The sequence below is a fragment of the Haemaphysalis longicornis genome, unplaced genomic scaffold, assembly GCF_048455015.1.
Source record: "Haemaphysalis longicornis isolate Haplotype H1 unplaced genomic scaffold, Haemaphysalis longicornis Haplotype H1 scaffold_2, whole genome shotgun sequence".
NCBI lineage: Eukaryota > Metazoa > Arthropoda > Arachnida > Ixodida > Ixodidae > Haemaphysalis > Haemaphysalis longicornis.
In genome coordinates this window covers 234,920,954-234,948,905 of record NW_027526295.1, presented here as the reverse complement: position 1 = coordinate 234,948,905, position 27,952 = coordinate 234,920,954, and the positions used below count along the sequence as shown (strand labels likewise).

Genomic DNA, 27,952 nt, shown 5'->3' with positions numbered 1-27,952 from the left:
GAAACTTCAATGGTTAATGGGCAGCGAGTGCGAACGTAAATTAGGTATGAGTGGAAGCATCGAGAGAAGATCAACTATCGTCGGGTGGGACATTCTTTTTTTCTTTTTGTTTTGAAAATTAACAACGGGTTTGTTGACGCATGACTGAACAATTAATAAAAACTGTAAAAGACGAAACAAGACAAACACCAGCTCACAGCGGAGAAATATGCAGTCTTCATAATATTCTCTACATCAGGCTGAGGTGCTTAATATTTTATTATTAACATTGCCACTTAGCTGATGCAAAGCAATTTTAACACGTATTTAGGTGCATGTGCGCATACAGTGTGGAGGTGGGGAGAGCCTAGAACCCATTTTGCCACCGGTATTCTGGAGAAGTAATCGCCCGCAGCTTCATGTCGTTTTCTCTTATCGGCTTTGGTGTCTTTTAGCGAGTTGCTATCGTGTACATTTATTAATTTAGTTCTACACGCGGCACCCCGAAAAGCAACGCAAAAAGCAGATGGGAACGAAACAAACTGGGTCATGCATGCGGAATCGATGTTTATCGCTTTCGGCGTTTGTCATTAGCCCAGGCCTGGGGGATCGTAGCTGTTGCTGCAGAAGTTTGAGCGGAGCAGTCCATGTAGTGAGGGGGGGATTAGGCTGCCCGGGTGCCGCCTATCTCTTTTCGCGCGCAATAAATACACCCAACTGCGTCCTCGGAATGGGCTTAACATAGGCATCCCGGGACATCATTGCCCTCGCCTGGTGCTGTTTATATACCCTCCCCCTCCGGATCGTGGCAATGGAGCGCATGTTTTGGGTATCGGCGCGACGGTTAATTAGGCGCTTAATGACTCGGGGCTGAATCAACATAACGCATGGATTTTAAGTCCAGCCGGAAGGAAGGGCTTTCTTTTTTTTGCTTCGGGGTGAAGTTCTGTTTCCGTGGCTAGCGCCCGCGCGATAATTGCTTAGAGTAATGAACGCGCTTTGCTCCGGTTTGCTATATTACGCTTTGGGCCAGCAATGCGGAGTTTATGTTACTAATTTAATTGCGCTCACGTTGAACTGAGTCGATAGTTTAATTTTCTGACTTGTTGCGCGCGCTCTTTCTTCCCCCAAAACAGGCAGAAACGTTTTAAGGTGGTTGTAATTATTACACGATGGGTTTTGGGTAATGAGATTTCATTCTCAGTATTGCGCAGTTATGACTTGATCTTTTACTTAAACCGCTTTCAGGAACAGGAAAGAGATTTTTTTTTTAACTTTTGTTTCGGTTTCGGTGTTATCCGAACGTGCAGCATAAATCCCATTTGATCGTGTAATGATCTAGCGATAGGCGTATTGCTGCGCTAAGGAGGTCGTATACGCTTTACCGGAGTAATTGTTTTGAGTCACTCCGCTGTTGTCTAGCTTTGTGCTGAAACAATGGTGTCTTCAATCGAGATGTCCTTGTTAGCATCAAAGTGGCCCGCGATGTAAAGCTCTCCCTCACACGCACTCTCTCCCTCGCGCGCGCGTTCCAGTGTTTCTGTTTTGCGGCCGGAAGTAATGTCGGAACATTACTTCCATTGCCATTGCACCTGAAGGCATTGCCATTTCTCCTACACAGTTCTTCAATCGTAGCAGCTCTCGCATTTAGTGTTTTTTTGCTCTCGCGCTTCCGTCATGTGCACCACGTTTCTGCTTTTTGCGCTATTATTTTTACTCTGACTGCTCAGGAAGAGGAACAAATAGTCTGGTCGTGTTTTCAGTCCTATCCTAAGAAAGACGCTAAGAACAGGACGTAGAATGAGACAAAACATACACAGCCATGTTTCTACTTCGTTGCGTTGTTTCGCGTTGTTTCTGCGGATTCTGTATAGTCAGCCTACCAAGGGCGGTGGCCCGGCACCTACCAGTCTTCTTTTCTCTTACCCAGTCCCCCGAAGTGAAGCGTGTTTCTTTCGTGTCTCCTGAGTGACTATTTGCTCGAGCTCGGAAATAAATTCGTAATGCGTGGGGGGAAACAAGGCTTTTGAAGTCGCGCAGAAAACTAAACAGAACAACGTTTGTGAGGAAATATGAAAAAAAAGGGATGTAAGTGGATACCTCGCTGTCATCCTTCCCATCTCCTCCCCCCCTCTCTCTATCCTCCCCCCCCTCCCCCCCGCTCCCCCTGCTCGCGCCCACTTTTCGACGCGATGGAGCCGAGAAACTGAGCAGTGCGAAAGCGCCGGTAGGTGCTCAGTTGCAGCTGAATAATTGAGCGCGTTTCGCGCCTCGAGAAAGCCATCCGTCTCCCGAGTAAGGCGCTGCGTTTGTGTATATGTACGCACGCTTGCACACACACACACACGCGCACAACACTAGGCTAGAATTCCCACTCGCAGTCTACCCAGCATAGATGAAAGCTCGGTGTAATCCCGGGAGCGTTCAAAACTTGCCCAGACATACACTGGTACCATTTCGTGCGTGTTCGTGTTGTCGGGGGTGGACAAGCTTTTTGGCTGTTTTCCCGAGTTTTGATGCTTACGTCGTGGGGGGGGGGGGGGGGGGGGGGGGGGGGGACGGCGCAGGCAGCGCACATGCGGAAGCATCAAACGGTGTCGGCGAGTCTTAGCGGAAAGCGATGGTGCGCTCTGAGACAGCGTGTCCGGGTGTGTTTACCGGGCCCTCGTGAGATCTCGGGGAATGCGTCTGCGGAAGCCCTGTTGGCGCGCCGGAACCGGCTTAAACGAAGATTTATGGGGTCCGCCGAGCTTTCCGTGCACAGCACCGTGAATTGTGTGGTAGGCGCGGCGCTCCTGCCTGCTTTGGTTGCGAGCTTGTCGCTCATGAATGCCAGAGCTGCCCGAAGTATACGAGACGTGCATGCGTGTTTTTTATTTCCCCTGTCATTCCGAGCTCTTGTGTATTTGTAAGCGTCGTGATCCTGTCAGGCGGAGCGCGTTATTCGCTTTGGCTCTGCCTCCTTTATGGTGTGTACGGCACGGGAGGAGGCAAGTGTAATGTGATCTTGTTTTTGGGCGCTTTCTTACGGGTTCTGGTCGCCACATTCGTTCGCCTGGCGCTACATGTCTCCGTTAGGAATGGCAGTCCGAGAATCTCTGGCGTGTTTTTTAGAGAAATTTACCTTGTTTGCCTGTGTACGCACGTCTTCGTCCGTCGCGGATGATTTGATGTTGTGTGAAGGCTGGATGTGCCCCGAGAACCTTTGAATCCTATATGCGCGGTTCGTACTGCTACTACTACTTGCCTAGGTGAATTTATATTGCTACAGATAAGTCTTCATCCCGGAGGAGTCCAGCGTATATTTTATCCTCCGTTTTTTATATCTGAAAGCACGTTGTAGCAATACAAAAAGGCTAGAAGAGGAGTAGGCATTCGCGAAAACATGCTGGGAAGTGTGCTAAAAAAAAAGAAGAAATATAAATGCCTTGAAATTGCGCCGCTGATTGAATAATGTAGGTTAGCCTGGGAGCCGCGAGGTATGAAACCAGAAGCCCTCACTCATGGGATCAGGTGTTATTTACGTTAATCTGTGTTGTCCCTGTGCTTTTTTCTGTCTGCATTTGTCTCTTCCTTTCCCAGTGTTGATACGACCATGTCTTTCGGGGCAAGGAACTTTGTACTTCTCGGATTTTTGGAATGTGGAACTTGTAGCGGCGTTACTATCTCATACTTGTTTTGTGAATGAGTTCAAGCAAGGCCTTTCAATGTTGAATATCAACTGTCCCGTGTTGAAGCCCTCCTGACAAAAGCCTCCCCGCGGCTCTATTCAATTTAATTTGATTTTATTTCAGCATCGATGATGTCTGGAGGTAGGAACAAAAAATAAATAAAGGGAGCTCCCACTAACGCGTAAAACTTGAAGGTAGCGAAGCTGTACGCAACCTTCACGACCACTACGACGGTTTAAGGCCACGATTGCAGCCGATTTGCTTCTTCGCTGCTGCAACGACCTTTGCTCCATCATTCTCGCTAAAAGTGTCAGCCTCCTTCATTTTTTCGGAAGTGGTAACTATTGGACATCACCTTCTCGTTCCGAGCAACCTTTGCCACGGTTACGGTGAACGCTGGATTTTCGTTTTGCGTATCTTGGCCAATCTCCCAAATTGTGTATGCTTGGCTTGAGAAACGTGCGCCGGGGACGCTGGGCGGTCGCCACGAGGCGCGTACACGCGAGTGCTAGGCATTTTCTTGTTTTTTTTTAAACTGCGGACAGGAAAAATTACGACTTCCTGAACAGCGTCGCTGTTCAAAAATCTGCGCAAAGACTGGGAGAGGTCCGTGCACCATACATTATCTGCTCAAGCCGCCAGGGTACTAAATACTGGCGCTTAGCGGCTAATACCAGGGTAAATGTTCTAATGGGTGTCGTTCTGCCTCTGAGTTCACTGTTGTATGCCCGCTTTTAAGGCGTGCATGCATAATTTTAGGCGGGCCCAGCAATGCCGAAACATCTCGCATGAACTAAAATGAATAATTTTGGCATGGTAACTGGCACTCATTTTCATTCATCTAAAGCAAAGTCAGTTACGTCCGGTTTAATGTACAAACATTTTTGAAAGAACCTCTCCGCCGCCCTCCCGCCACACATAGCATGCCATAGCATGTGTGCTGAGCCCGCTCTTTCCTGGCACCTGCGGCACTCTACCACAACAACAACAACAAAAAAAAATTCATGAGTGATGCTGGGTTTCTCTTCAAACATACGTCACCGTTTTTTAACAAGCTCGAGGGGATCATTCCGTGTCCGTCCGCCCGTCTTTAACAGGTGACGCGTGCTTCCCATGGGTATACACGGACCTTGTGTGGCATTTATTAAAATTCCCTTTATTTAATAAAATTCCGGTTGATAAAAGTCTAGGGCCTCCAAGGCGAACATACATAGAGGTGTGTGTGCGGAGCTAAACCCCTGAAAAGAATCCTTACGTATTATCTGATAATTCCCACTCGGGAGCTACTGCAAATTTCATGAACCTCCTCGGTTTCGATCCTACCGATGTCATTTAAACGTCAGCGCCTTCCCATGCAGTATCGGGCCTTTATTATGCAACCCCCACGTGTGCTGTCGCCGTTACCTTGTCAGAACGTCAATTAAGTGGGTATAAACGAATGAGGTCTGTCGGTGCACGCTCACAATTTTCGCGAGTATGCTTTTTACAGAGTGTCATTTCCCGCTTAAGCAAATTAATGTCTCACGAAATGGCGGTCGTTAGGGGTAGGAAGTTCTTTTTTATAACCGTAAAAGACTACCGGCTTGCTTGAAGCGAAGGGACGGGCATTTAAATAAGTACAAAAAAGCTGCATTCTCCACGCGGTCTCTGCCCGCAGTGTTACGAAGCAACGGAACTTTCTCATTTCGGCCTTGCTTTCCGAACATTTCCTGGCACTGCTTGTCATTCACCTCGCGCACGCTGGCAAAGCTTCTAATCTGGTCCTTCCTTTGCAAAGCCGGTTCTCCCAAACTTTTCGTTTGGTGTCTTCGTCTCTCCCATTTGGTTCTGTCCTCTCATTAGCCTTCCGGCGGAGCGAGGGCGCGGGTGAAGAAGGCCAGAGTTTTTTGTGGCTCGTGTAATATGCTAATGCGGTTTCTCGTGCCAGGCCCTTAAAATTCACAGGCGCCGGCCTCTCTAAAGCCCTGCCTTCTCATTTTAACGTAATTAGGCTGGCCAACCAAAGGCCGCTCTCCGCTCTGCGTGATTTGCCATCCTTTAAACAGGTTCTCCTTTGATGGCCGGCCGCTCGGGGCCTCCTCCTCGAGAGGCTACCGCCGCACTCGGCCCAGTTTGCCTAGCGTAATGAGCTGGTGCCCGCCTTTGTGTGCCTCCGTGTGCACTGGCTTTTGTGATCGGGCACGAGTCACGCGAAGGCAGAAGTGAAGGATTCACTGCCCTACTGCAAAACATGAGCAGTGTAGGAAGCGTTGAGGGGTACGACGACTATGGGATATGTGCAATGTAGGGAACGCTGAGTGGTACGACGATTATGGGATATGTGCGGTGTGGTAAGCGCTGAGTGGTACGACGATTATGGGATATGTGCAGCGTAGAAAGCGCTGAGTGGTACGGCGATTACGGGATACGTGCGGTGTAGGAAGCGCTGAGCGGCACGACGTTTATGGGATATGTGCAGAGTAGGAAGCGTAGATTTGTACGACGATTATCGGATATGTGCAGTGTAGGAAGCGCTGTGTTACGGTGATTATGGGGTATGTGCAGCGTTGGAAGCACTGAGTAGTGCGACGATTATGGGATATGTGCAGTGCAGGAAGCACTGAGTGGTACGATGACTATGGGATATGTGCAGTGTAGGAAGCGTTGACTGGTACGACGATTATGGGATATGGGCAGTGTATGGAGCGCTGAGTGGTACGACGTTTATGTGATATGAGCAGTGTATGGAGCGCTGAGTGGTACGACGATTATGGGATATGTGCAGTGTAGGAAGCGCTGAGTGGTGCGACGATTATGGGATATGTGCAGTGTAGGAAGCGCTGAGTGGTACGACGATTATGGCATATGTGCAGTGTAGGAAGCGCTGAGTGGTAGGGCGATTATGGGATACGTGCAGTGTATGGAGCGCTGAATGGTACGACGTTTATAGGATATGAGCAGTGTATGGAGCGCTGAGTGGTACGACGACTATGGGATATGTGCAGTGTAGGAAGCGCTGAGTGGTACGACGATTGTGGCATATGTGCAGTGTAGGAAGCGCTGAGTGGTACGACGATTATGGGATATGTGCAGTGTGGGAAGCGCTGAGTGGTACGACGATTATGGGATATGTGCAGTGTAGGAAGCGCTGAGTGGAACGACGTTTATGGGATATGTGCAGCGTAGAAAGCGCTGAGTGGTACGGCGATTACGGGATACGTGCGGTGTAGGAAGCGCTGAGTGGTACGACGATTATGGAATATGTGCAGTGTAGGAAGCGCTGAGTTTTAGGGCGATTATGTGATATGTATAGTTTAGGAAGCGCTGAGTGGTGCGACGATTATGGGATATGCGCAGTGTAGGAAGCGCTGAGTGGTACGACGATTATGGTATATGTGCAGAACTTAGTCATTCTTCCGCACATTTGATAATTGGAAACTAAAGTTAGCTAGTTCTTGTTGGAGCGTTGATGCGGTTGTCGAGGGAAGAACAAGACAGACTGGCGAAGGAGAAACGCTAAGTTCAGTCTGCGCTACAATTAATCTTTGGCCAGGGGCAACATGAGTAAAGGTACTCCTAATGAAGCCATTAGGAACGACATAATTATGGACGGCGGGGAAGACCTCGGTTTTAGGTTCCCACAGAAACTCGAATAAGCCGTAAAAATTGCGTAACCAGTAAAGTGCGTAAATATAAAATGTTTTCAAACACACAAAAAAAATGTATATATGAGCAACCACTCACAGGCTTGCGCTGGTGTAATTTTTAACAAAGGAGCCAAAAAATACGTTGATGCAGCGACAGATTATAAAATGGCGGTAAGAGCATACACAACAAAAATAATGAATAGTGACAGGGATTATTAGTCACAGCTAGAACCTGGTCCGCGCTAATCTTCCAGGAGCTGAGCTGTCAGGCGTGGCCGTTGTTTGACGACGGTCCTTTTTGCTTTCTGCTTTCTGCGTGCACGTTCAATGAAAATGAAAGAAGGCGCTTCATGACAGCCGAAGTAAGTGGTACTTTCTACAGTACCGTTATTGGGGAATTAACTACGGTAGCGTATTTTATCAAAATAAAAGCATCTCTCACTTGTGCGCTTCGATAAAAGTGCTTTCTTCCAATTTTCTTCGCTCCCTTTTCGTTAGTTTGTCGCTCCGTACCTAACAAATCGCTCGGGACCTGCACGTCGAGCGGTACTAAATTGGCCGGAAGCAACTGTTATTCGTCCAGAGCTTAGGCTGACACCGCATTGCAGAAAACGGGTCTTTCCAGCGGATGTACCGGCCAAGAAGATTCCCATCTAGCAGGTTCTCAAAGCGGATACGCAGGCGACAAAGTTTGAAAATAAGTTGTTATAAGCGACAAGCTGAAGACTACAGCGCTAAAGTACAGGCGCTAAATTATCACCCCAAATGTTGTTTTTCAGACTGTCTCCATTTAGACACAGAGCGGGGCAAAAAGGGCCCGGTCCCTAAGTCTTTGTTCTGTATTTGCTCCCTTAGTAGCGAACATCGTTGCGAACCGGATAAGTTGTTTTCCGCTTTCTGTCATTTTCATCATGCCTTCTCTCTCTCTCTCGCTCTCTCTTTCCCTATATATATATATATATATATATATATATATATATATATATATATATATATATATATATACGCACATACATAAGACATAAGGGGGCATACGCTTCTAGCAAAACTGTATATTCGTCGACGTTTCGGTCGGATGCCGACCTTTCTCAAGGCCGTCATCCGACCGAAGCGTCGACGAATAAACAGATTTGCTAGAAGCGTGTACCTCCTTTTTACCTACTTTAAATCGCGATCGAGGCAGCCCTTCTCGTAGTCACTCATATTCTTGATGTTGAAGAAGCGACGGGCGGATAAATAATCGGAGTAAGATTGGTGCGATGGGACTATTGGTTTACGTGCGCCTTTATGCTGTGATCCGTGCGTTATTCATTGTGCGGACAGGTTTTCCACAAACAAGGTAGCCTTGCGGCATTTGTAGCTATCGTACTCTCCGCTAGCGCCGGCTATCGCTGTGGGCTGCGATTTTTGTATTCCCCGGTCAGTATGTCTTAATATGTCGCTACCTGGATTCTACTACATTTGCTCCAAAACGATTGTTTTAAGTTTAAATAAATTAAGATGATTTTTTGTAACGGACATGCACAAGAATTTATATTTGGTGCAAAGTACTCGTGTATGCCGTAAATGAGATGTCTGTTCTGTCACACACAAACCCCAAGGAATTCTTTTACCGTGTGCAATTTTATACTAACACGACCTTTATTTTTTATATGCCTATTTTGTGACTGCAAGCATGAGTGTTGAATTTTGGCACTTAAATGCTGCGAAACAATTTCTTTGTCCATTCGCGCTTGATTTTATGTTCAGATAGCTGAAATTTTTGTTTCTTTAAAGCTGACTTTCTTGCATATTGAGTCTGCTTGTGGGGATGCACGCTTTACAGGAGGCGTTGTTTCAGTGGGTGGTTTAGGCGAAGCCGGGAAAGCCGCTCAAATGCGAGGACGATTGGTAAACATTACCATTAATTGTGCCACTCCTCCTAAGCTTTCGTGCCTCTAAAAAACAACAGAAACATTTCCGGCCAGTATGCGTGTTCAGCCTGCCAAGGTATAAGTCGCTTACCGCTATGTTCGGTAGGTTGGTTCGTAAGTGCCTCGGCAGTACGGTTCAGTTGTTTTTTCCGTAGGGGAGTCATGTCACGGCTTCCGAAGGGGCCAAGATACAGTACATTTAACGGACGGAGATTGTTCGTAACGGTGGGCTCGGTGTTTTCTAACAGACGCGGCTAATGTGGGGTGAAAGCACAAACAGGATGCAAAAGTACCGGGGTGCGATTGTACCCAACAACCTGCCTGATCGATCGTAAGGATAAGTTTTTGGGCGATTCACTTTAATTTGTTGTATTTTTTAGTAATATGCATTCCTGCCCGGTCGTCGAATTTTTCTTTCTATGTTTCAGAGCTATCTACGAAGATTGGCTGTATAGACCCTATGTCGTGTCGTCTTTCCTCTATCACCTCGTGGCCTCGAGAGTGTATATATATATATATATATATATATATATATATATATATATATATATATATATATAGTTGTGTGCACAGAGAAAAGATTACCGGGGAAGAGGAGAGGAAAGTGAATGAGGCTCCTAGGAGACACCTACTGTCGAGTAGGCCGATGGGGGAAAAAGGCTGGCATCGTTGTGCTTGACTGTGTGTCGCGAAGAAATGTAATTTTCCTCCCGGCGTATTAGAAAACCATTTCGGGGCTCTCTTCGAGATCCGTAAATAAGACGAGACAGGAGATAAAAAAAGACACACGACGAAAACTAAGGACGACGCACTTGAGCGCGATTGGGGTGGCATGGGGAAGGTGGGCACTCTTTGGAGGTCTCTGGAAGCACGCGGGAAAGATGAGTGTTCGGGGCCATCTCCTTTTTTCCGAAAGATGTGAAAAGAGGAGAGATAGGGGAAGAATAAAGAACCCGGCCGGGGCCCTCCGCCCTTTATTTGCCTATATCTTCCTCCATCTCGGCCGTAATCTCGGCAGTTTATAACCCATTTATCCTCGCCGGTGTCGCTGTTTTTCTTTCTCCTTGTGTTTTTCGTTGTCCATTCCTCCTTCACTCCGTCCCCGGCTTCCTACTCGTTTTAGGGCTTCCTACAGAATTTCATAAGGGTTTTTTTTTCCTTCAAAGGGTGTTCGTACCGCCTATCCTGTGTTCATCAGCTTATTTGCTCGGTATTTTCCTTTGGTCGATGTTCGCGGGGAATACTTATGCGATTTCCTCTCCCTGGCAATTTCCGTGGTTTTTGTCGTTTTACGTGGTCGCGCATGGTGATACGGAGTCGATATGCGCGAGTTTTCGAACGGTGAATTTCCCCGCAAAGTATAGCAGTGACGTTTCTCAAGTTTATTTTCTTCTTGATTTTCTCCCACTTCCTCGCTCGGTAACTACCCGAGGCAATCTTGAAAAAGGAGTCCTGATTCTACATTCCGCAAGGATGCATTATGAAGTTTCAGAAAGAAGGGGTGCTCGTTCATCTAAAATGATGTAAAATGCGATCTTCTTCTAGTCGGCCAAGTGCAATAGCCTTAGCAAAATAAACATAGTGTTTCATTGAAATTTCGTAGCCGTACACAAAGAAAATGATTCATTTTTCTTACGTTGTGGTGTTCGGCAGATTTAAAGAGCTATATTTGTCTCCAAGGTTAGTTTTATACGGCCTGTTTGTTCTTGCCATTTTTTTTAATGGCGCTACCGGCATGTAACTACGCGTTTAGGGCGTCTAGCGGTCAATACGTACATGGGGATATTTTCGTGCGCACAAATCTCGACTGGCGGACGTTTCCGTTTTTCAACTTCATCAGAACCGTTCAAAATGCGGCCGGGTCAGCTTAGCTACTTTAAGACGACATTTTAGGGGCGAAACCCCTTAGGGGCTCGGGCTGCCGACTTCTCATGTCGTCGTCGCGTCTTATGTAATCACGGTACTAAAGCACTGGGAGACTCGTTTTCCAACGCCTCGCCCTAGAACGTAACGCGTACTAAAAGAAAAGTGTATAACGGATAAAACCCGTTCAAAATAAACTAACATTATTTAAAGATTTCTGGAACGCTCCTTGTCCGCTTCAGCTATCGTCAAGCTCAAGCAGAAGCTGTTTGTAGACGGGTTATAATTTGTGTTACACTCAAGTACCCACCGGCTCTCGACGCTGTGCCTGATCGGGTCGGGTGGTCGGTCGAAGCAAGAAAAAGCATACTTACCTGGTGACGGGGCCTCCTTGATCGCCGAGGACGAGCCCCGAGGGTGAGGCTCAACGCAAGAGAACAGAGGGCGCGACCGCCTCAGCAAGCGCGCGATTGCTCCTCCTACCGGCGCTTCTCCGGCGCCCAATTAACGATCGCCGCGTGGCAAGAGAGAGACTTACAATCTTTGAATACACTTATACACTGCATGCTTCACCCATTCCCAGATTTCACGTTAGTGAAGATGGCCCGCGATTCTTCTATACCTTGTCTCTAAGCGAGCTTTGGTTCGTAACTTGGCTTTATTATCTAGCATCGTGGTCAACTTACAACTGGGAAGTGCAACCCCTTCCAAACTTGAAATGTTTTTTTTTTCGTCAAATATTATTTTGGATGTTTTACGCGCACAAGCTGCACCTGGGGGCATTGAGGCGTGCCACATTAGAAGGCTATACAGATGGAGTTACACCAGATTGAGATGCTTACGTGGTCCGAAATCTAGACACACGGGCGTTTTTGTTTTTCACCTCCGTCGGGACCGTTCAAAATGCGGTGAATTCCGCTTGGTTACCTTCAGAACGACATTTTACACCGAAGCTGTCTCGCGCTAGCTTCTGTCGAAAATTTTGTGCGTCTATCGGGCCGCGTCGACAAAGAATCGCACGCGCTCACTCCAGAGCTAGTGTAAAATGCTCTGCAGCTCTCAATCTAATGTAGGTATCTTGGGAAACAATCGGTTTGAAATCGCCCGTTAAGGCGCCTCTATTATTGCGCTGAGTGTCATTTACTTGTCGTGGTTAGTTCGGTCACAGTGAAGTTGTGAACGTTACAGAATTCCCGTCCGCTGTCAATACAGGGCCGTCTACGGAGGGAGTAAGGTTGGTTATGTGTTGGTGTTTTAACCTTCATTGGTTAAATATAGTTGTCCAGCAATAACGCGTCGCTGGTCTTCCATTTTTGCAGTAGTATAGAGGGGCTCTAATTTTTGTCTCTGCACGTTGTGTCTAAGCGAGCTTTCGCTGCAAGCAACACCGACTACGTAAGTAGGGAAGCATTTGTGCTGAGCCATCGTCCGGAGGCGACTTTGCGGCGGCGACTTGCCAGTGTCAGTAAGTACGTTTTAAAAACGGGAGCATGAGGCGGAATGAGCAGGGCGTGTCCAACCAGTCACTCTCCGGCGATAAGACGGTGAACGGTTTTACGCGGCCTTTTTAACAGCGAAGCTGTTTAGCAAATCGTAATCTTTCGTGTCCGCAGTTAAAAATACCAAGAAACTGCCGAGCGCGTGCACGTAAGCGCGGTCCTCGCGGCGACCGCCCGGCAGTTAACAAAACCAAGAAAATGCCTAGCGCTAATGTGCACGTGCCTCACGACGACCGCCCAGCGTCCCCTGCGCACGTTTGTCAAGCCCAGCATACACACTTAGTGAGATTGGCCCAAAAGACCCAGCGTTCACCGTATAATCGTGGCAACACTTCCTCGAAACGAGAAAGACACGTCGTAGCGCACGCCCCTCCAGGGTGATGTCCAATGATCATAACTTCCGAAAAACTGGAAGAAGCTCACATTTATCGCAACAATGATGGAGTAAAGGTCGTTGTGGTAGCGAATAAGACGCATATCGGCTGCAATCGTGGGCTTAAGCCTTCGTGGTGGTCGCGAAGGTTGCGCACAGCTTCGCTACAAGCGTGACGCGCTACTGTGAGCTCCCTCATTTTTATGAATGAAATGTAGCTTGCTCGTTCACATTGCGCTAGCTACTGACTCACGTGAACGCCTGCGAGCGGCTTTCTTCAGTCAGGAGGCTGCGGATAGGGGAAGGGAGGCTGGAAGGATGCCGGATGCATTTCTCATAATTAAATTACCGGATATGAAATCTGTATTATAGCCAGAACTTCCAAACCGTAAATGTCCAGCATGCGGAAAGGGTTCGCATGTGCTTCTTTCACAACGGCCAATGGCATCGATTACATCCTACTCGTCATAATGAATACTTCGGGTTGTTGCCAATGGGAGGATAAATTCGGTAAACGTGTCGCAGGAACTAATTTTCTGTAACCCACGGTTGAAAATCATTAGCGCCAATTTTGCGTGGCCTTGATTTATTTGTTTCTTTTTTTTCTTTTCGAATAAAAACAATCATTCTGCGTACACTGAAACTTTTTTTGGCTTTAGTTAGAGAATATATTGGTATATGTACTAAGATACACAAAGAACGTAATTTCTCTCTGCTTGCAGCAAAAGTTTGCTGATTGTCACGTACGCACTCGTGTAGGCTTTTAGCTATTTCAGGATTAGCGGATTTCAGTAAACTGGTGGAGTATATGCGACGTCACCATGTTGAGATGCGCCTTATGTGTTTTGAGCTCTCGTTACCAGACGCTAGCGTCTTCCCCCTGTCGACCAAGGAGATCCTTTCACTCTCAAATCCTCGTGAACGTCTCGACGCAGTCGTCTGGCAACCTATAACATCAGCCCCGTAATCCGCCCCCTTGGGAAGCACTAGCCCGCTGTTGGCTCGCAGCTTTTCTAGGCGGGCGCACAAGCCGCGTTCGGTTCCGCCGAGAAAGCAGCTCTCTCGCGTCCGGCGAGTAAGCTTTCGTGTGTCAGCGATCCGCTCCATCGACGCTTGTTCTGGCTTAAGCGTGGGAGCTTGTCGTGGGAGAAAATTGACTCCCCTGGCATTCTCGGCCCGGGCGCCCTGTGGTATCTCCAGTTGTTTCCCGGAGCTGCCCTCGCGATTGGACCTTTTTGGCATGGCTTTTTGGCCGCCCTTGCGACCGGGGATAAGGGAACGGTTTATCTGGGAACGCAAGCGGGCAAAGCGCCCACGCCAAGAACGAAGGAGCCGTTCTTGCAACGGCGAAGACGCGGGTGCGGGGCGTGGTCGGCGAAGAGAACGCTTTGCGCAGAAGGAAAGCGCCAAACTAAATGAAATGAAACGACGTAGAACCCAGGATCTCCGCGATCGAACGGGAACGTTCGTCCGGTTGAAGGCGTGTCATGCCGCGGGCAGTTTTTTGGCTTCCTCGAAGGTGAGTTAAGCAGAAAGGGGAAAGGTACGTAGGTGGAAATGGCTGTAGGGAAGTCAGTAGGTGAGAGCGTCCGGTCCTAGCTCCGCGTCCGCTGGTCTGCCGGTAATGGTTGCTGTCCCAGCGACAGCTCCAGCCCACTTCACCGAACCGTACTTTTTCGAGTTAGTTGTTCGCGATGCCCTGAGGCCTGTAAGCTTGTTTGTGTCGCGTTTCTTTTTTGAGTAGGCGAGGACCTGGAGGGACGAAGACAAGAAATCTGCGCGTATCTGAAGTTGCCACAAGAGGGAGCGACGAGCGGGGAGAGCGAACGATAATTCAGGGGATAAGAAAGAGGGCGCGTGGTTTCAGCAGGCTCCGCGCCTGCGCAGTGGAGCAGCGCGGCAGAGGTCTCGTGCGTGGCTCGTCGCTCGGATGCATGCTCGGATGTCTGTGTGTATGAACTGCAACGGCCTTCCGTGGTGCCGCGCTGAATGGGGAAAAGGACGATAGGTGCAGGAAGAAAAGTGTGATGCGTACACGTTAAAGAGACTAGGGAAGATCCATTTGGGCCCGCTAATGACGCAAGGGAACCAAATGAGGCGTGCACCTGGAACGAATGGCATCATATTTGCGCATAATTTCTTTTGTCGTGATTTTGTTTTTGCCTAATGTGGGTTGCGAGCGGCCTGTCCATCCACATTTGGATGATGGCAAATGATATGTGAACACAGGAATGTGAGCGGGCACGAGTAGAACTTGCTATTTTCTTCTTTTGGGCAACTCTGTTATAATGATTAATTCGCAGGTAGCATTTCGGCTGTCCTAAATCACAGCCTAAATATGCCAGAATCGGCCCGTTATCATATATATAAAGGCTAAAAGTTTTACAAATTGTCTGCTGAGGCAAAACTATTTCATGATAGTTGGCTGTCCATGCAGTGCGAACTGTCCGATGCAGTCAAGTAAATGTTTTAATATTAACACTTTCAGTATGGTGGTATTCACCCTTCGCAGTGGCTAAGGCGTTGTGCAGTTGATCACGAGGACACGGGTTAAGTTCCGACTGCAACTGCCCGTTTGTGCGTGCGTGCGTGCGTGCGTGCGTGCGTGCGTGTGTGTGTGTGTGTGTGTGTGCGTGTGTGTGTGTGTGTGTGTGTGTGCGTGCGTGCGTGCGTGTGTCGGGGGGGGGGGGGGCGCTGGGAACGCCCATGAGTCGAGATTTTAGTGCTCGTTAAAGGTCCCCGGATGGTAGGGAACACGAGAAAAGAAAACTTCGAACGCGGTAGCTACCTCGTTTGTTGCCACCGTTTTAGCAAAGCGACTTGCCTTCGTCGCCAAAGAGACTTGCCCTTGCGAAGGCAAGTCTTTTTGCTGAAACGTTGGCAGCAATCGAGGTCACTACCTTGTTCGAAGCTTGGCATACGAGAGATTTAGCAACGGGAGCCGCCAATAGCCCTTTTATGCTTCGTTTTAGTTTCTACATTGTGCGCGTTCATCATCTCATTTCATCTTCCATCTCGACGGGTGTTCATCATCTCCGCTGTTGGAACGGTTGTTGTTTTTTTGGGGCCGTGCCCGGCGGCGCTCGCAAATAAAGTGGACCTCGAGCGTTCTCGTCGAATATCGGTCGGTAGGTCCAGAATACCGGTCGCACCAGACCGGTATTCTGGAGGTCGTGGGTTCGGATCCCACCCGGCGGGCATTTTTTCTCCACTTTCTTTCTATCTTTCCAAATCCTTTATCTGTTTCAATGACATACCACATCCTCCCCTTTGCTTACCAAGGTTTTCTTGACTGCCAACCCTTATTTCTGTCTTATTTCAACAAGTCCCTCATTTCTATTCTGTTTCGCCGCTACATGCATAGCGAGGGCCTCTGTTCTGGCAGTCTTGGTGCCATAGGGAGCTTAAGAGGGTTCAACGCTGGTCGAACATGTCGTAGACACTCGAGTCACGGCCCGGGGGTTAAAAAGAAGGTCCCCTTCACCCAGGGTTGTCCGAGTGGCGCTGGCTACCACCCCCAAGTGCACGAAACAAAAACACCTTAACATAAATACCTCAGAAAGTGGAGGGGAAAACAGCCCCGCCGGTAGCGTAGTGGTCATCGCACCAGACCGGTATTCTGGAGGTCGTGGGTTCGGATCCCACCTGGCGGTCATTTTTTCTCCACTTTCTTTCTTTCTTACCAAATTCTTTACCTGTTTCTGTCTTATATGTATATATATATATATATATATATATATATATATATATATATATATATATATATATATCAAGGTTGCAGTCGTCATTGCCAGTGCTATTCGGCTTTTTTTTTTTTTTTTCGAAATATATAATAGGGCCGCATGACGTGTGCTTGTCACGTTTCTTTGATTCATTGATAAATAAGCGAAAATATAAGTCGAGAAAAAATCCGCCGTTTTTCCGGGAGCGGGACTCGAACCCACATCTCCGCATAACCGGTGCGGTGCGTTAACCAATTACGCTATCCCCACAGCGGCTTCTCTCTCGACTTTAAAGCGAGGGTTTATATTTACAAGAGCTCTGAGGCCGGATATATATATATATATATATATATATATATATATATATATATATAGTATTAACAGTTCGATCTCATTCTTTAAGCCAACGTTACTTGTACACGAAAATTTCTTCTAAAATGTGCCTTATTATTTATTGTGGCTTTTGTTACTTCCTGTGCAGCACTTCCACGCTCTAGGAACTCGGTTGAAACATGGGTCTTGTCTCGTACAACAGTATGGGACAGGAACAGTAGCCTGTAGCTGTTCGGGGATCTGTGGCCACAGCGCTTTTCTTTTCCATCTCCCCGAATTATCCGTTTCTCCTTGCTCTGCCATAGATAAAAATTGAGGTGCACAATAATTTGATGTAGTCGTAACGGAAGCCATGCAAGTGGTTGTATTGAGCACGCCTTTCTTTTTCTTGTGCGCAGCTGCACCCACGTCCCCGAGCATCGGCAGCGGCTCATCCAAGAGCGCGGCCGACTGCCAGCGGTTCAGCGGCAGCAAGTCTAGCCCGCAGCCTCCACCGCCACACCAGTCGCAAGCCTCCACGTCGACATCCGCTTCGGCTTCCTCCGCGGCACACTCTGAACTCGGCAGCAGCAACAGCAAGGCATCCAAGGCAGCGGATGAAACTGGTCAGTCGCCTTCGGTTTCGGTCTTCCCCGGCACTGTGCTCTCAGCTGGTTATTGGCTTGTTGTTTTATGGGTGGTTAGGTTAAAGACAAGACGAGAAGGCACCTAAATACAACAATGGATCCACCGCGGTGGCTCAGTGGCTAATGCGTGGCGCTGCTGAGCACGAGGTCGCGGGTTCGATTCCAGGCCGCGGCGGCCGCTTTTCTGATGGAGGCGAAAAGCAAAAACGCCCGTGTGTACGAGATTTAGGCGCACGTTAAAGATCCCCAGGTGGTCAAAATTAATCCGGAGCCCTCCACTACGGCGCGCCTCATCGCCTGCGTTGCATCGGCGCGTTAAACCCTACAATCAATCAATCAATAAATTCAACAATACTTGAGCTGTTGTTGGTGATTAGATGAGAAGGCACCTAAATACAACATAATGCATAAACGGTTGTTGGTGATGTTGGCCTGAGGAACTGAATGCACCCAGTTTACTGCGATGCTCAGCCGGGGGGAAAATAAAATCTGCTTTCCTTGAGCCTACGCTGCAAAGAGCGCCTGAGACGCTAGCAAACAAGATCTTAAATGTTTAGGGAATGCTTCTGCAGGTAGAGTAAATTTCTAACAAAAGAATTATGATTTGATTGTATGCTGCCATAGTGCTGTAAAGGAAAGCAATAAAACTTTTTCGCTGTCTTTGCAGTTGACGAAACAATCACCCCGTGCTTAGCTTATCCAGGATTAGTGTTGTTTTTCTTCACCTGAAAAGTTGTATAAGGGTGTCTGATAAGGTTGTATTACCTTTCTTTGTAGCTATATGGGTGCATTTGCATGAATGGTGACTATCAAGAATTATTTTCACGCAGTCACGCTTAATCCTCAGAAAGTAGTAGTTTGCTGTGCTCTGTTCCCAGCATGCGTAGGACAGAAGGCACTTTGTGGTTCTTTCCATGCTTGTATGAGACGTGAGTGTCAGATTTGTGCCGCGTAATTGGAGTAAGCTAGCTGCAAGCGCCAGCTCTTCTAATAACAAGGAGATTTGCAGTGCTTCACCCCGACAGCTGTACATACTCAGGCCGCGAAAAACGGGATGGTTCTGGAACGGCCACTGACCAATACGGCGGCAGCTGTATATGAGACACTCTGCTTGAAAATACACAGCCGATAATGTCATGGCGTATAATTGAGCTGGCAAATAACCGACCTTCCATGATGGCTCAGTGGCTATAGGCATTGTGCTGCTGAGTCCTAGGACGTGGGTTTAATCCCGGCCGCAATGGCGGTTTTCCGAATGGAGGCGCAAAGTGAAAACGCCCGTGTGTGGAGATGTGTTGATAAAGATCCCCAGGTGGTCAAAAGTTAATCTGGCGTCGTCCACGATGGCCCGCCTTATAAGCCAGGTATAGCTTCCGCGCATTAAACCCCCAAAATTCAAAATAGAACTGAACAAACTTTCATTTGGTCAAGCAGTCTCATTTTTCTTTAATAGGTCGTATTAGCACACAAACACGATGCGTGGTTAATAATTACCCTCTATATTTCGGCAAAGTTCTGCCAACCTAGCATTCAGACGATGCCACCTTTTCTCCTTGCTGGTCGGCCTCCGCAGCAGTACCAGTCGCGGCAGCAGCAGCAGCAGCAGCGTCGGCGGCGGCGGCAGAAGCATGCGGCGAGGACCCGGGCGACGTGCAGTACTGCGACCCCTGGGACTCTGGCCCGGCGGCCGCGGCCCTGCGGCTGCTGAGGGCCGACGAGCGCAAGAGTCCTGCCCCCGCAGGGGCGGCGGGGCTGTCGGCCGACGAGATGGCTCGGCAGCGGCACATCTACGAGACGGCCTTCGACTCGCGCGTCAAGCAGCGAGACCCGGACACGGACCTGGACCGCATGGCGCAGAGCCCCGTCCTGCTGGCCGGCCTGCAGCAGCCGCGCTCGGGGCCCCTCTACCCGCTGCCCTCGGCGGTGGGCCAAGCGCAGCAGGCCCGCAAGGCCGCAGGTGTCACCAGGCAGTCCTCGCTCCAGGACGCCTGCGGACCCAAGCCGCCACCGCACCAGGTACGTGGGGCACGCTCGACAGTAAGGGCTGCCTGGGGAGCACAGCTTTCGCGGGGACCTCACCCCCTTGAATGGGGACAAATTGTTGGCCGAGTTTTTGTTTTCTGCGATAAACTAAACCCTCTCTCTCTCTCTCTCTCTCTCTCTCTCTCTCTCTCTCTCTCTCTCTCTCTCTCTCTCTCTCTCTCTCTCTCTCTCTCTCTCTCTCTCTCTCTGTGCGTGTATGGGCGCGAGTGTGGGAAGGAGAAAGGAAGGGAGAGAGGGAGGGGTAAGTTATGGAGGTGTGCGAGTACTCAAACCTCTCGAATATTAACGCGAATAACGCAATATTTGATTTGGCTTCGAATCAAACAGCACTACTCGAACACTTCGAGTATTTTCGAAGTATCTCGAAATTCAAAAACGAAAATGGTCAGTTATTTGTATCAGTTCGAATAGATGAAATTATGCGTTGTTGAAAATGATTAATTACCCGCGAAAAACGCATGCAAAACATATTTGCAGTGAGTTAGAGCTAGTTTGGCACCGTATATAATGCACTTCGAGCGCTTGCGATCTACCACTACGGACATGCGCCGGCGTCCTCCCCTAGCGGTGACAGGCTTACCAGCAATGCACCGGTGACGTGCGGCTAAACGGCAAGAGGGAGGCACTTGTGGAGTGCCCACAAGTGCCTCCGATTGGGCTTGGCTTTGGGCTTAGTCCACTCTCGTACTTTTTTTGGTATCCCGATAACGTGGTAGCGCTCAAGCTGCCCCCGACAACGCTCTGTAGATAAGAAAGGCTGGCTGTATGTCCACACAATCCCAGGTTTTCTGACCAAGTTATGCGGCAATATCTATTTTCAACTTATAATGATCTTTATTTTTTTCTGTATAGGACATAGAAAAAAAGGACAAACTTGTCTAGCTGCGAGCTCTTAGACACCATTAAAGCTTTCTTGACAGGAAGGTGTCACTACGGCATTCTTGAAGGTAGCTTGCCCATAGAGGTCTTGAAAGAAGTGATGATCAACAATATCATGAGAGTATGCTCGTGAGGGTTTATAACTGAGGCTAATTTTTCATTCATTGCGCTGCACCAATTGCCAAGTTTCCTTCCTGGACTCAAACATTCATAGAACTTCTGTCTGTTTTTTTTTTTTTTGGGGGGGGGGGGAATTTATTTAATCATAGCTTGCAAAAGTGTATAGTTATTCATTAATATTGAAACACTTGTGGTTTATGTCACCTCATGAGATGAAAGCTGCCACCATATAGAATCCACCAAATAATCAAGGATAGCTTCTGTATGTTTGTTTTATGGCAGGAAAGTTTTGCGAACTGTTTTAAACTAGCCTTTTATTTTTCTCCAGGTAGTTTATGAAGCATGGCAAAGAGGTTATGAATTGCAATTTTTTTACTGGGAGTCACTTAATACAGTCGAAACTCGCTGTGGCGAAGTAGTTAGTATCAGGGCAGAAAATCAGTTCGTTATATTTGACAATTGTAACAGTAGAGGTAAAAACTGGCTCTAGCAAATCGACAATGTGATTCGCACAAAAATCCTAGATACAAAAGTTCGTTATTCTAGGCTTTCACCCCACTATAAATGAGGTCTCCTTGTTGCCTATTAAAAACTAAGTGTACCGGAAGATGAGAACACGAAATTGCAACAGAACAAAGTTTGTTTGACAAAACATGTGGCTGTATTTTCATATTTTTTTGACAGAGGGTGTGATCTTTGTCTTTTCACACCTTTGAGCACAATGTCCATGCATGAAAGAGGGGTCCTTTTCTACTTCTGCAGTTTTGGACGTTGGGAGCTTTTCCAAATATCTTCTCAGCCTTCTGGTCATATTTCTTCATCATAGCCGATATCGCATGCGGCTGTCGTGGTTTCAGTGTCATTATAAAAAGAGAAAGTGCGACTGAAATTGTTGCGTGGCCAACCAAAGTTCACGTTTAGTTCGCTATAGCCGGTAATTCACACTACAGCAGTGTTTGCTGTAACGAGGTTCAACTTTTTTCCATTTGATTTGAAAATATTTGGTTTATATAGCAAAAGTTACTATTCGCACACCTCGAGTAAACAGCTTGGCTTCACAAATAAAAAAAGTATGCAAAAAATGGTGGGGGGGGATAATCGGAGGCCAGTCATCCTGAAATGAAGTGAGGTCAGACAGAGTTGGTTTGAACACCCACATTACAACTCTTCAATTGACACCCTTCAAAGTATCAACGGTAACTTCTCTGCACCGCTACTTTTCTACAATTGCTACACTCGATGTTCTTGCATTATGTTGAAAGCATAAAGATGCAATCTTTAGATTTTGGGATCAATTTTTTTCAATGACATGGGCTGGGATTCCAAGTGGTTTAAAGGTCAAGTGCGGTTCTCACTTGGATAAATGACCGGTGCAGCCAGTATGTAGAAGCTCATTGTTTAGAAACTAACAACCGTTTGCAAGGTCTCATGACCCTGTGAACAGTCATTATTTTGTAGAACTAACCAGGATTGTACCTACACGGATACCGGGGTTCAGCACTTTCACCTTTCCAGCAGGAAAAATATACAGAGATTTGTTCTTTAAGCCACAGCCTGGTTGAAATATTATGGTTGTCTGAAAAGTACGGTGATCTTGTGCGTTGTTGTTCAGCGGTACCGCATAACAGTTTCATTAATTTTTTAAGCCTTGTCCGGGGTGCCATTCTTAACTGGGAATCCTGTGCATGCTTAAATTTGAGTTGACGTTCTCTGGCCAAGTTTAAATTCACGCGCCTAAAAAGAAAATGTTTGGTGCTGGTGCACAGTCCCCATTACTCACATCCAACTCAGTTTTGCCCTGGATAATTGTCTTCTTCTTTTAATTAAAAAAATGTATATCACTGTCTGGAACTCCCTTGTTATCTTCAGAACAAGTGCTGATAAGTTTCTTCCAAACGAATGCCTGGTAAAACTAATTCTACACTTACCTATAATACCTCGCCTGAGCTTGATATAAGAGTGTACTTGCCAGCGATGGCAGCATCACAAAGATTGTGGCAATATCATAGAAATTTACCAAACTTATTAACACAATATGTGCATTAAGGGTGGTGATTCGGAAAAATTAGCTATTGCTACAGTATCAGAAGGATGCATTTGTTGATAATTGCTTGAGCAGAGTGCAAAGTAAAATAGCATGACCCTCGTGTACCAAGTTCACTATACTGACACATGCCAACTAAAAAGGCGTGTTTAGTGGCCTTCATGCACAGTTAAAGCTAAAATATGGTAATATACCATATTTGCATGATTCTAATGCACACCTTTTTTAACTAAAAGTAGCCTTCAAATTTGTATGCACATTACAATTGGACTCAAAATCAAAATTGGCTTTGAAGCAACCGACAGCATGGCTAAGATCATGAACTCCTCCCAAAATCCAACTCAATTCAAAAGAGTCCGTCAACATCACATAAGTAACTTTCGTGCACCCATTCCTCAAAGATCAAGGCACTTGAAATAGCAAGCACCTTAAAGTTCGCTCCAGTTTTAATGCCAACAGGAACTAGATTAGTAAGTCTATGAAGCACAAGGGATTTTTTCTGCTACAGTTGCTTGCGTCAAATAAATTGTCGTCTGCCAAGCACGAGGTGTCCTGTCTTTTACATCGGCGCAGTGGAATCGGCATCAAACTTGTTTTTTTTTTCTACCTAAGCTTACCTGCGCGTTACAATCGCGGATGCGTTAGAATCATGCAAAAACGGTGCGTTTTAAATAACGAGATTGTTTTAAATAATACTGTTTCTGCGCAACAGCTGTTTGTTCAAATTAATAAGAAAGAAGCACCTACATTCAGGAAGGTAGCACTGAGTCTACCTTGGAGCAGTATGACTTGCCTGTAGCACCCTAACTCCTTAGCAGCTTGTCGTAGAGTCAAATAAAATAATAATTTATTTTGTAATTTTAAAAATTACACTCAGTGATTGCAAGCCAAGCCAGTGTGCATTTGTTTATTGGCCTCGGTGAACTTGTTTTCTTTCCGTATTATGGTGACAAAATGCAAGAATATTTGTCATTCAAAACTTCCATTCACAATATTCAGCTTTGTTTGCCAAGATGAAATTGCATGGGCTCTGTTGTGCCTGTGCTACATGGTAAGTGTCAATTGACAATTGCACTCTCACCCACAAGTGCACCCTTTGGATTTACAATGGGGCACTCAATCGGTTCAATAACCCTCTGAGGGCCCTTGACACAGCCATGTAGCACAGGCTATAGAGAACCTCACCTGGTATGCCCTCTTTACATGCTGGCAGTGAGTAGGCATTCATAATTGCTTGCTCCGTGGTGCTTCGAGGTGATCAATGCTGCCATTAACTGTGTGTTGCTACAAGACTTCCATTAGCGCCTGTCATGCACGTTCCTGTCAGCAGTGCGCCTCTCTTCCCGCCACGCGCAGGGGAGCATCGGCGGCATCTCTGCCTCTTCTAGCCAACAGCAGCTGCCGGCTCCAACGCCACGTGGCTCGAGCAGTGGCGGGAGCGGGAACCCCTCGGTGCCCATTCCAGCCACCAGGGGGCAGGGCGCGTCCAGCAAGCAAGCGTCGGCGGCCGATAAGGCCATCTACCAGAACCACCCCTTACCACAGTCACCCATCTCAGAGAACCCCCCTGGCGCACCTCTCGGTGCTGTCGCCGTCAAGCGCAGCATCCATGCTGGTGTCAAGGTGAGGTGAAAGGTTGTGGGGGGCTGTTACTGCATTTACTGGCATAGATACTCAATGGATGCTGGGATAAAGTCAAGAGTTAGATGGTAGCCCGTCTGGTTGGGGAAACGCATGACACCAATTACAAACTGACACCGGCTACGGGTGTTTATAAAGACGAAATAAGACATTTCGGCTCGTGTACGGGCACCATAGTCGGATGCTGGGATAGATACTCGAAGCACTCAAAGGCCGTTTCTACAGCCTGCAAATTCATTTTATTTTGTTCAGTGCTGCCCCTTTTCTCTATAGTTTTTTACTGCTCTAACTGTAGTCACCAAACCCATATGGAGGAGGAAATGTCGTTTTTCGTGAGTAGCCAGAATATCCGAAGTAGTTCACAACTTATGCCTGTAAGCATGAGGGTTCTTTTAGAATAGCCACAAATAGCCAAAGATAGCGTCATCAGTTGCACACGCAGTACAAAGCTTTTTCAATGACACAAATAAGTGCTGTATTCTTTGTTGCTAAGACATTAATTGCCTATAATATTGCAGCAAATGCCCATGTGTGACATGCTATGTATAACACCTGACAGTTAGCCCTGCCATAACGCATGGGTTCATTATCAAAGCATGTGACATTTCGAGTAATTGATGGGATATTCTGAAACTTACCCTGGTATTCTGAATTCCTCCTCAACTCGAGCCTCCAGTCGAGGAGATCCTTGAAAGCAACAACCGCATATGAAAGCATTGCGGTACCCTGCACTCAGCCCAGTTGAGGAAACACACGAAGTGGTGGACAGGCTCAGAATATGGCCATTAGGCTTTATTTGTAATGCAACTCCCTCCTCCCCTCAATCAAAAATAAAAATAAGAAAAAAATTGAGCTCTTTTCTAGGATACTGTCTCTGCCTCAAGAATTCTCTAGGGTCAAAGAATGTCAAGTAGTAAGCATTGTCTTTATTCGTAGCACTCGAAATGACATTGTGGTCAGTTTTTTTTTCTCATGCCTCTTAACAAAAATCAGATACACTTTTAATTTAGTGAAATGCATTTTGTCTACTGCTTGCCCTTATCTACTCTTTGGCCTTTTGACCCTATGAAAAAAAATATGAATGTGGACAAAGGAAAGACTGTGACAAGAAAAAGCGTCAAAAGGTTCCTCATGCCTCTGTTGACTCTTTCATCGCTGTATACCAAATTTATTCAAATCTAACGCACCCTCAATTGTAACGCGCACTCGTTTTTCATGGTCCGAAGAAAAAAAAAACCGCTATGTCCTCGATTGTAACGTGCACTAAACTTTGATTATTTAATACAAAAATTCAACTTTTTCTCACTTGGAACAAGCAAGGGTTATTCCAAAGGTGGCACAAAATTGCTGGTTATCGCCGGCAAGACAGTCACCGCGACGACGGTCCAGGGCAGTGCCGTTGGGCGGCACTGGCGGCACGTTATCACTCGTCGTCGCTGTCGGGCGACTCCTTCTTGCTCTCGACGACCCAAAGCATGTCGTCTTCTGTGCCGTCCATAGCATTTGGAATTCTGCACTTCTTAAATGCCTTGCTCACCATGGTAGGCGGGATCGTGCACCATGCATCCTTCGCACATCCGGCGAAGTCTTGCAGAGAAGCGCGCTTGATCTGGTTGCTTGGCGGTCAGTTCATGGCCGTCACCATCAAGCCACTCGGTGTAGAGCACCCGAATCTGGTCTTTGACCGGCTTGTTTAGCGAAACGTCCAGTGGCTGTAGTTGCGAGGTCATGCCACCGGGAACCACAACAAGGTCAGTGTTGCAAGCGCCGAGCTTGTCCTTGATGCGTTCATCGAGGTGACACCTGAACGTGTCCAGAACAAGCATTTCACGCAGTCCCAAGCTTGCACCGGGACGCTTCTGCCACACGTGGTCGATTCGATCGGCCACCAAGTCCGTCGTCATCCACCCCTTCTCGTTTGCGCCCACAATCACGCCACTGGGGAACACGATTCCTTTCGGAAGCGTCTTGCGTTTAAATATGAGGTAGGGGGGAAGTTTGTGCCTGTCTGCAGTGCAGCAAAGCATTGCCATCACTCTCATTTTTTCATGGTCAGAGAACAGCACACGAACTTGCTTGGCGCCCTTCTTCTCCATTGTTGTGGTGGTGGGCATGTCGAAGTATAGCGTCATTTGATCCGCGTTGCTGATTTGCCCAAGCACGTAGTTCTTGCAGCGCAAATTCAAGACTTACTGCTGATATGCATCCAGTCTTTCCGTAAACTCCGCCGAAGTGAGAAGCCTTTTCTCTTCATGAAATTTGTTATCCAGCACCTGCTGGCGTTAACTCCCTCCATGTTAGACCTTGCTGCAATGCCAACTGCATCGCTCTAATCTTCAGCAGCTATGTCGTTATGGGTATCTCAGCCGCTCACTGGTGGTGCACGTACTCTTCCAGCGGTTCTTCTATTTGGAGATATCACCCCCCTTTGGTCCGCTGAACCCTTTCCATGTCGCCTTGCTTGTGAAAATTTTCTCTCTCTGCTTGCCTGGCGCAAGCAGAGAGAGAAAATTTTCACAAGCAAGGCGACATGGATAGGGTTCAGCGGACCGCAAGTCTCCGGAACACTGAAAGGAGCCATGAAGAGAAAACCCAAGTTTGGTTTATTCGAAAAATTCCCTCATTAGAACCATACTGACACCACTTTTAACACAAACTTCGCTCAAATAAGCTACATAATTAGGAAAAAAGGGAATGACCATGCAACCCACCAGCTCATTTCCCGCTACAGAATCTATGATGTCACACTAGAATGCTCTGCGATTGGCGGAGGCCGGCAAACGCAAACGCAAGTTAGGCAAGGCTTACCAGTTTGCATAGTGAGCTATATGCCCGTTAAACATACTGCACATTCCTTTTATGACACTAAGAACGGTGGAGTAAACGGTTGAAGTTCCGAACAAACACGCAAACGTGTACGCCAATGCGTACAAAACTACCGCCGGTCAAGCTCGACATCTCGCTGTCGCGCAGAAGAATTTTCGGGTTCGAGGCTCTTCGGGGCCAACGAACTGTTCCAGCACGTACAGCCGCGACCTTGCTTGGTATCTTAATCCCTTGACAGGAGGTTGGTCGTCATATCGCCAACCAGCAAAAGTAAAAATAGAAATGAGGGGAGTGAGGAACAGCAAGCAGCGACGAGATAGGGCCAGTCGTCGCAGAAGTTTCGGAATGGTGTTGGCTTGCTGCTGTTGTTACGAGCTCGTTTCCAGTTTACAACCACTGAAAACTTCAGTTTGTTCGAGTACTTTACAATGAAATTTCGTTGCTGAGTTTTTAAATGCCCATGTAGTACGGGCAAATCGTCGAGGGAGTGCGACATCCCCGCCGGTGGAGAGATCTCTTTTCATGTGCTGCCCAACGACGAACCTCGGCGAAGCAAGTGGCTACGTTTCGTGAACTTTGCAAATGGAGGAGGAAGGGAGCTTAAGGAAGTACGAGTGTGCTCGCTTCATTTCCGACGAAGTGATTACGGCAGGGACCCTTACATTAGCTCACTCCTGGGACATGCTGGCGCTCGTCGCCGACTTCGTCAAATCGCCGTTAAAGCACTCTGTGCTTGGGAAAAAAAAAATGCCGTACACACCGCGCATTGACGCTCGTATCTTTCTGGTCGGAGC

General features: G+C 47.5%; 1 protein-coding gene across 2 annotated transcripts in view; it reads left to right on the top strand.

Annotated features, from left to right (window-relative positions):
• Nucleotides 1–27,952, top strand: part of Hwt (SH2 domain-containing adapter heavyweight) — a 253,722-nt gene that overhangs the window by 186,280 nt on the left and 39,490 nt on the right. The window contains exons 4-6 of one of the 2 annotated variants that reach the window (XM_077699734.1): nt 17,378–17,584; nt 19,182–19,621; nt 24,048–24,314. In XM_077699734.1, coding sequence (XP_077555860.1) covers nt 17,378–17,584; nt 19,182–19,621; nt 24,048–24,314 — 914 coding nt within the window. Of the gene's footprint in view, nt 1–17,377; nt 17,585–19,178; nt 19,622–24,047; nt 24,315–27,952 lie in introns of both variants that reach the window. The other variant, XM_077699733.1, reaches the window with a different exon arrangement.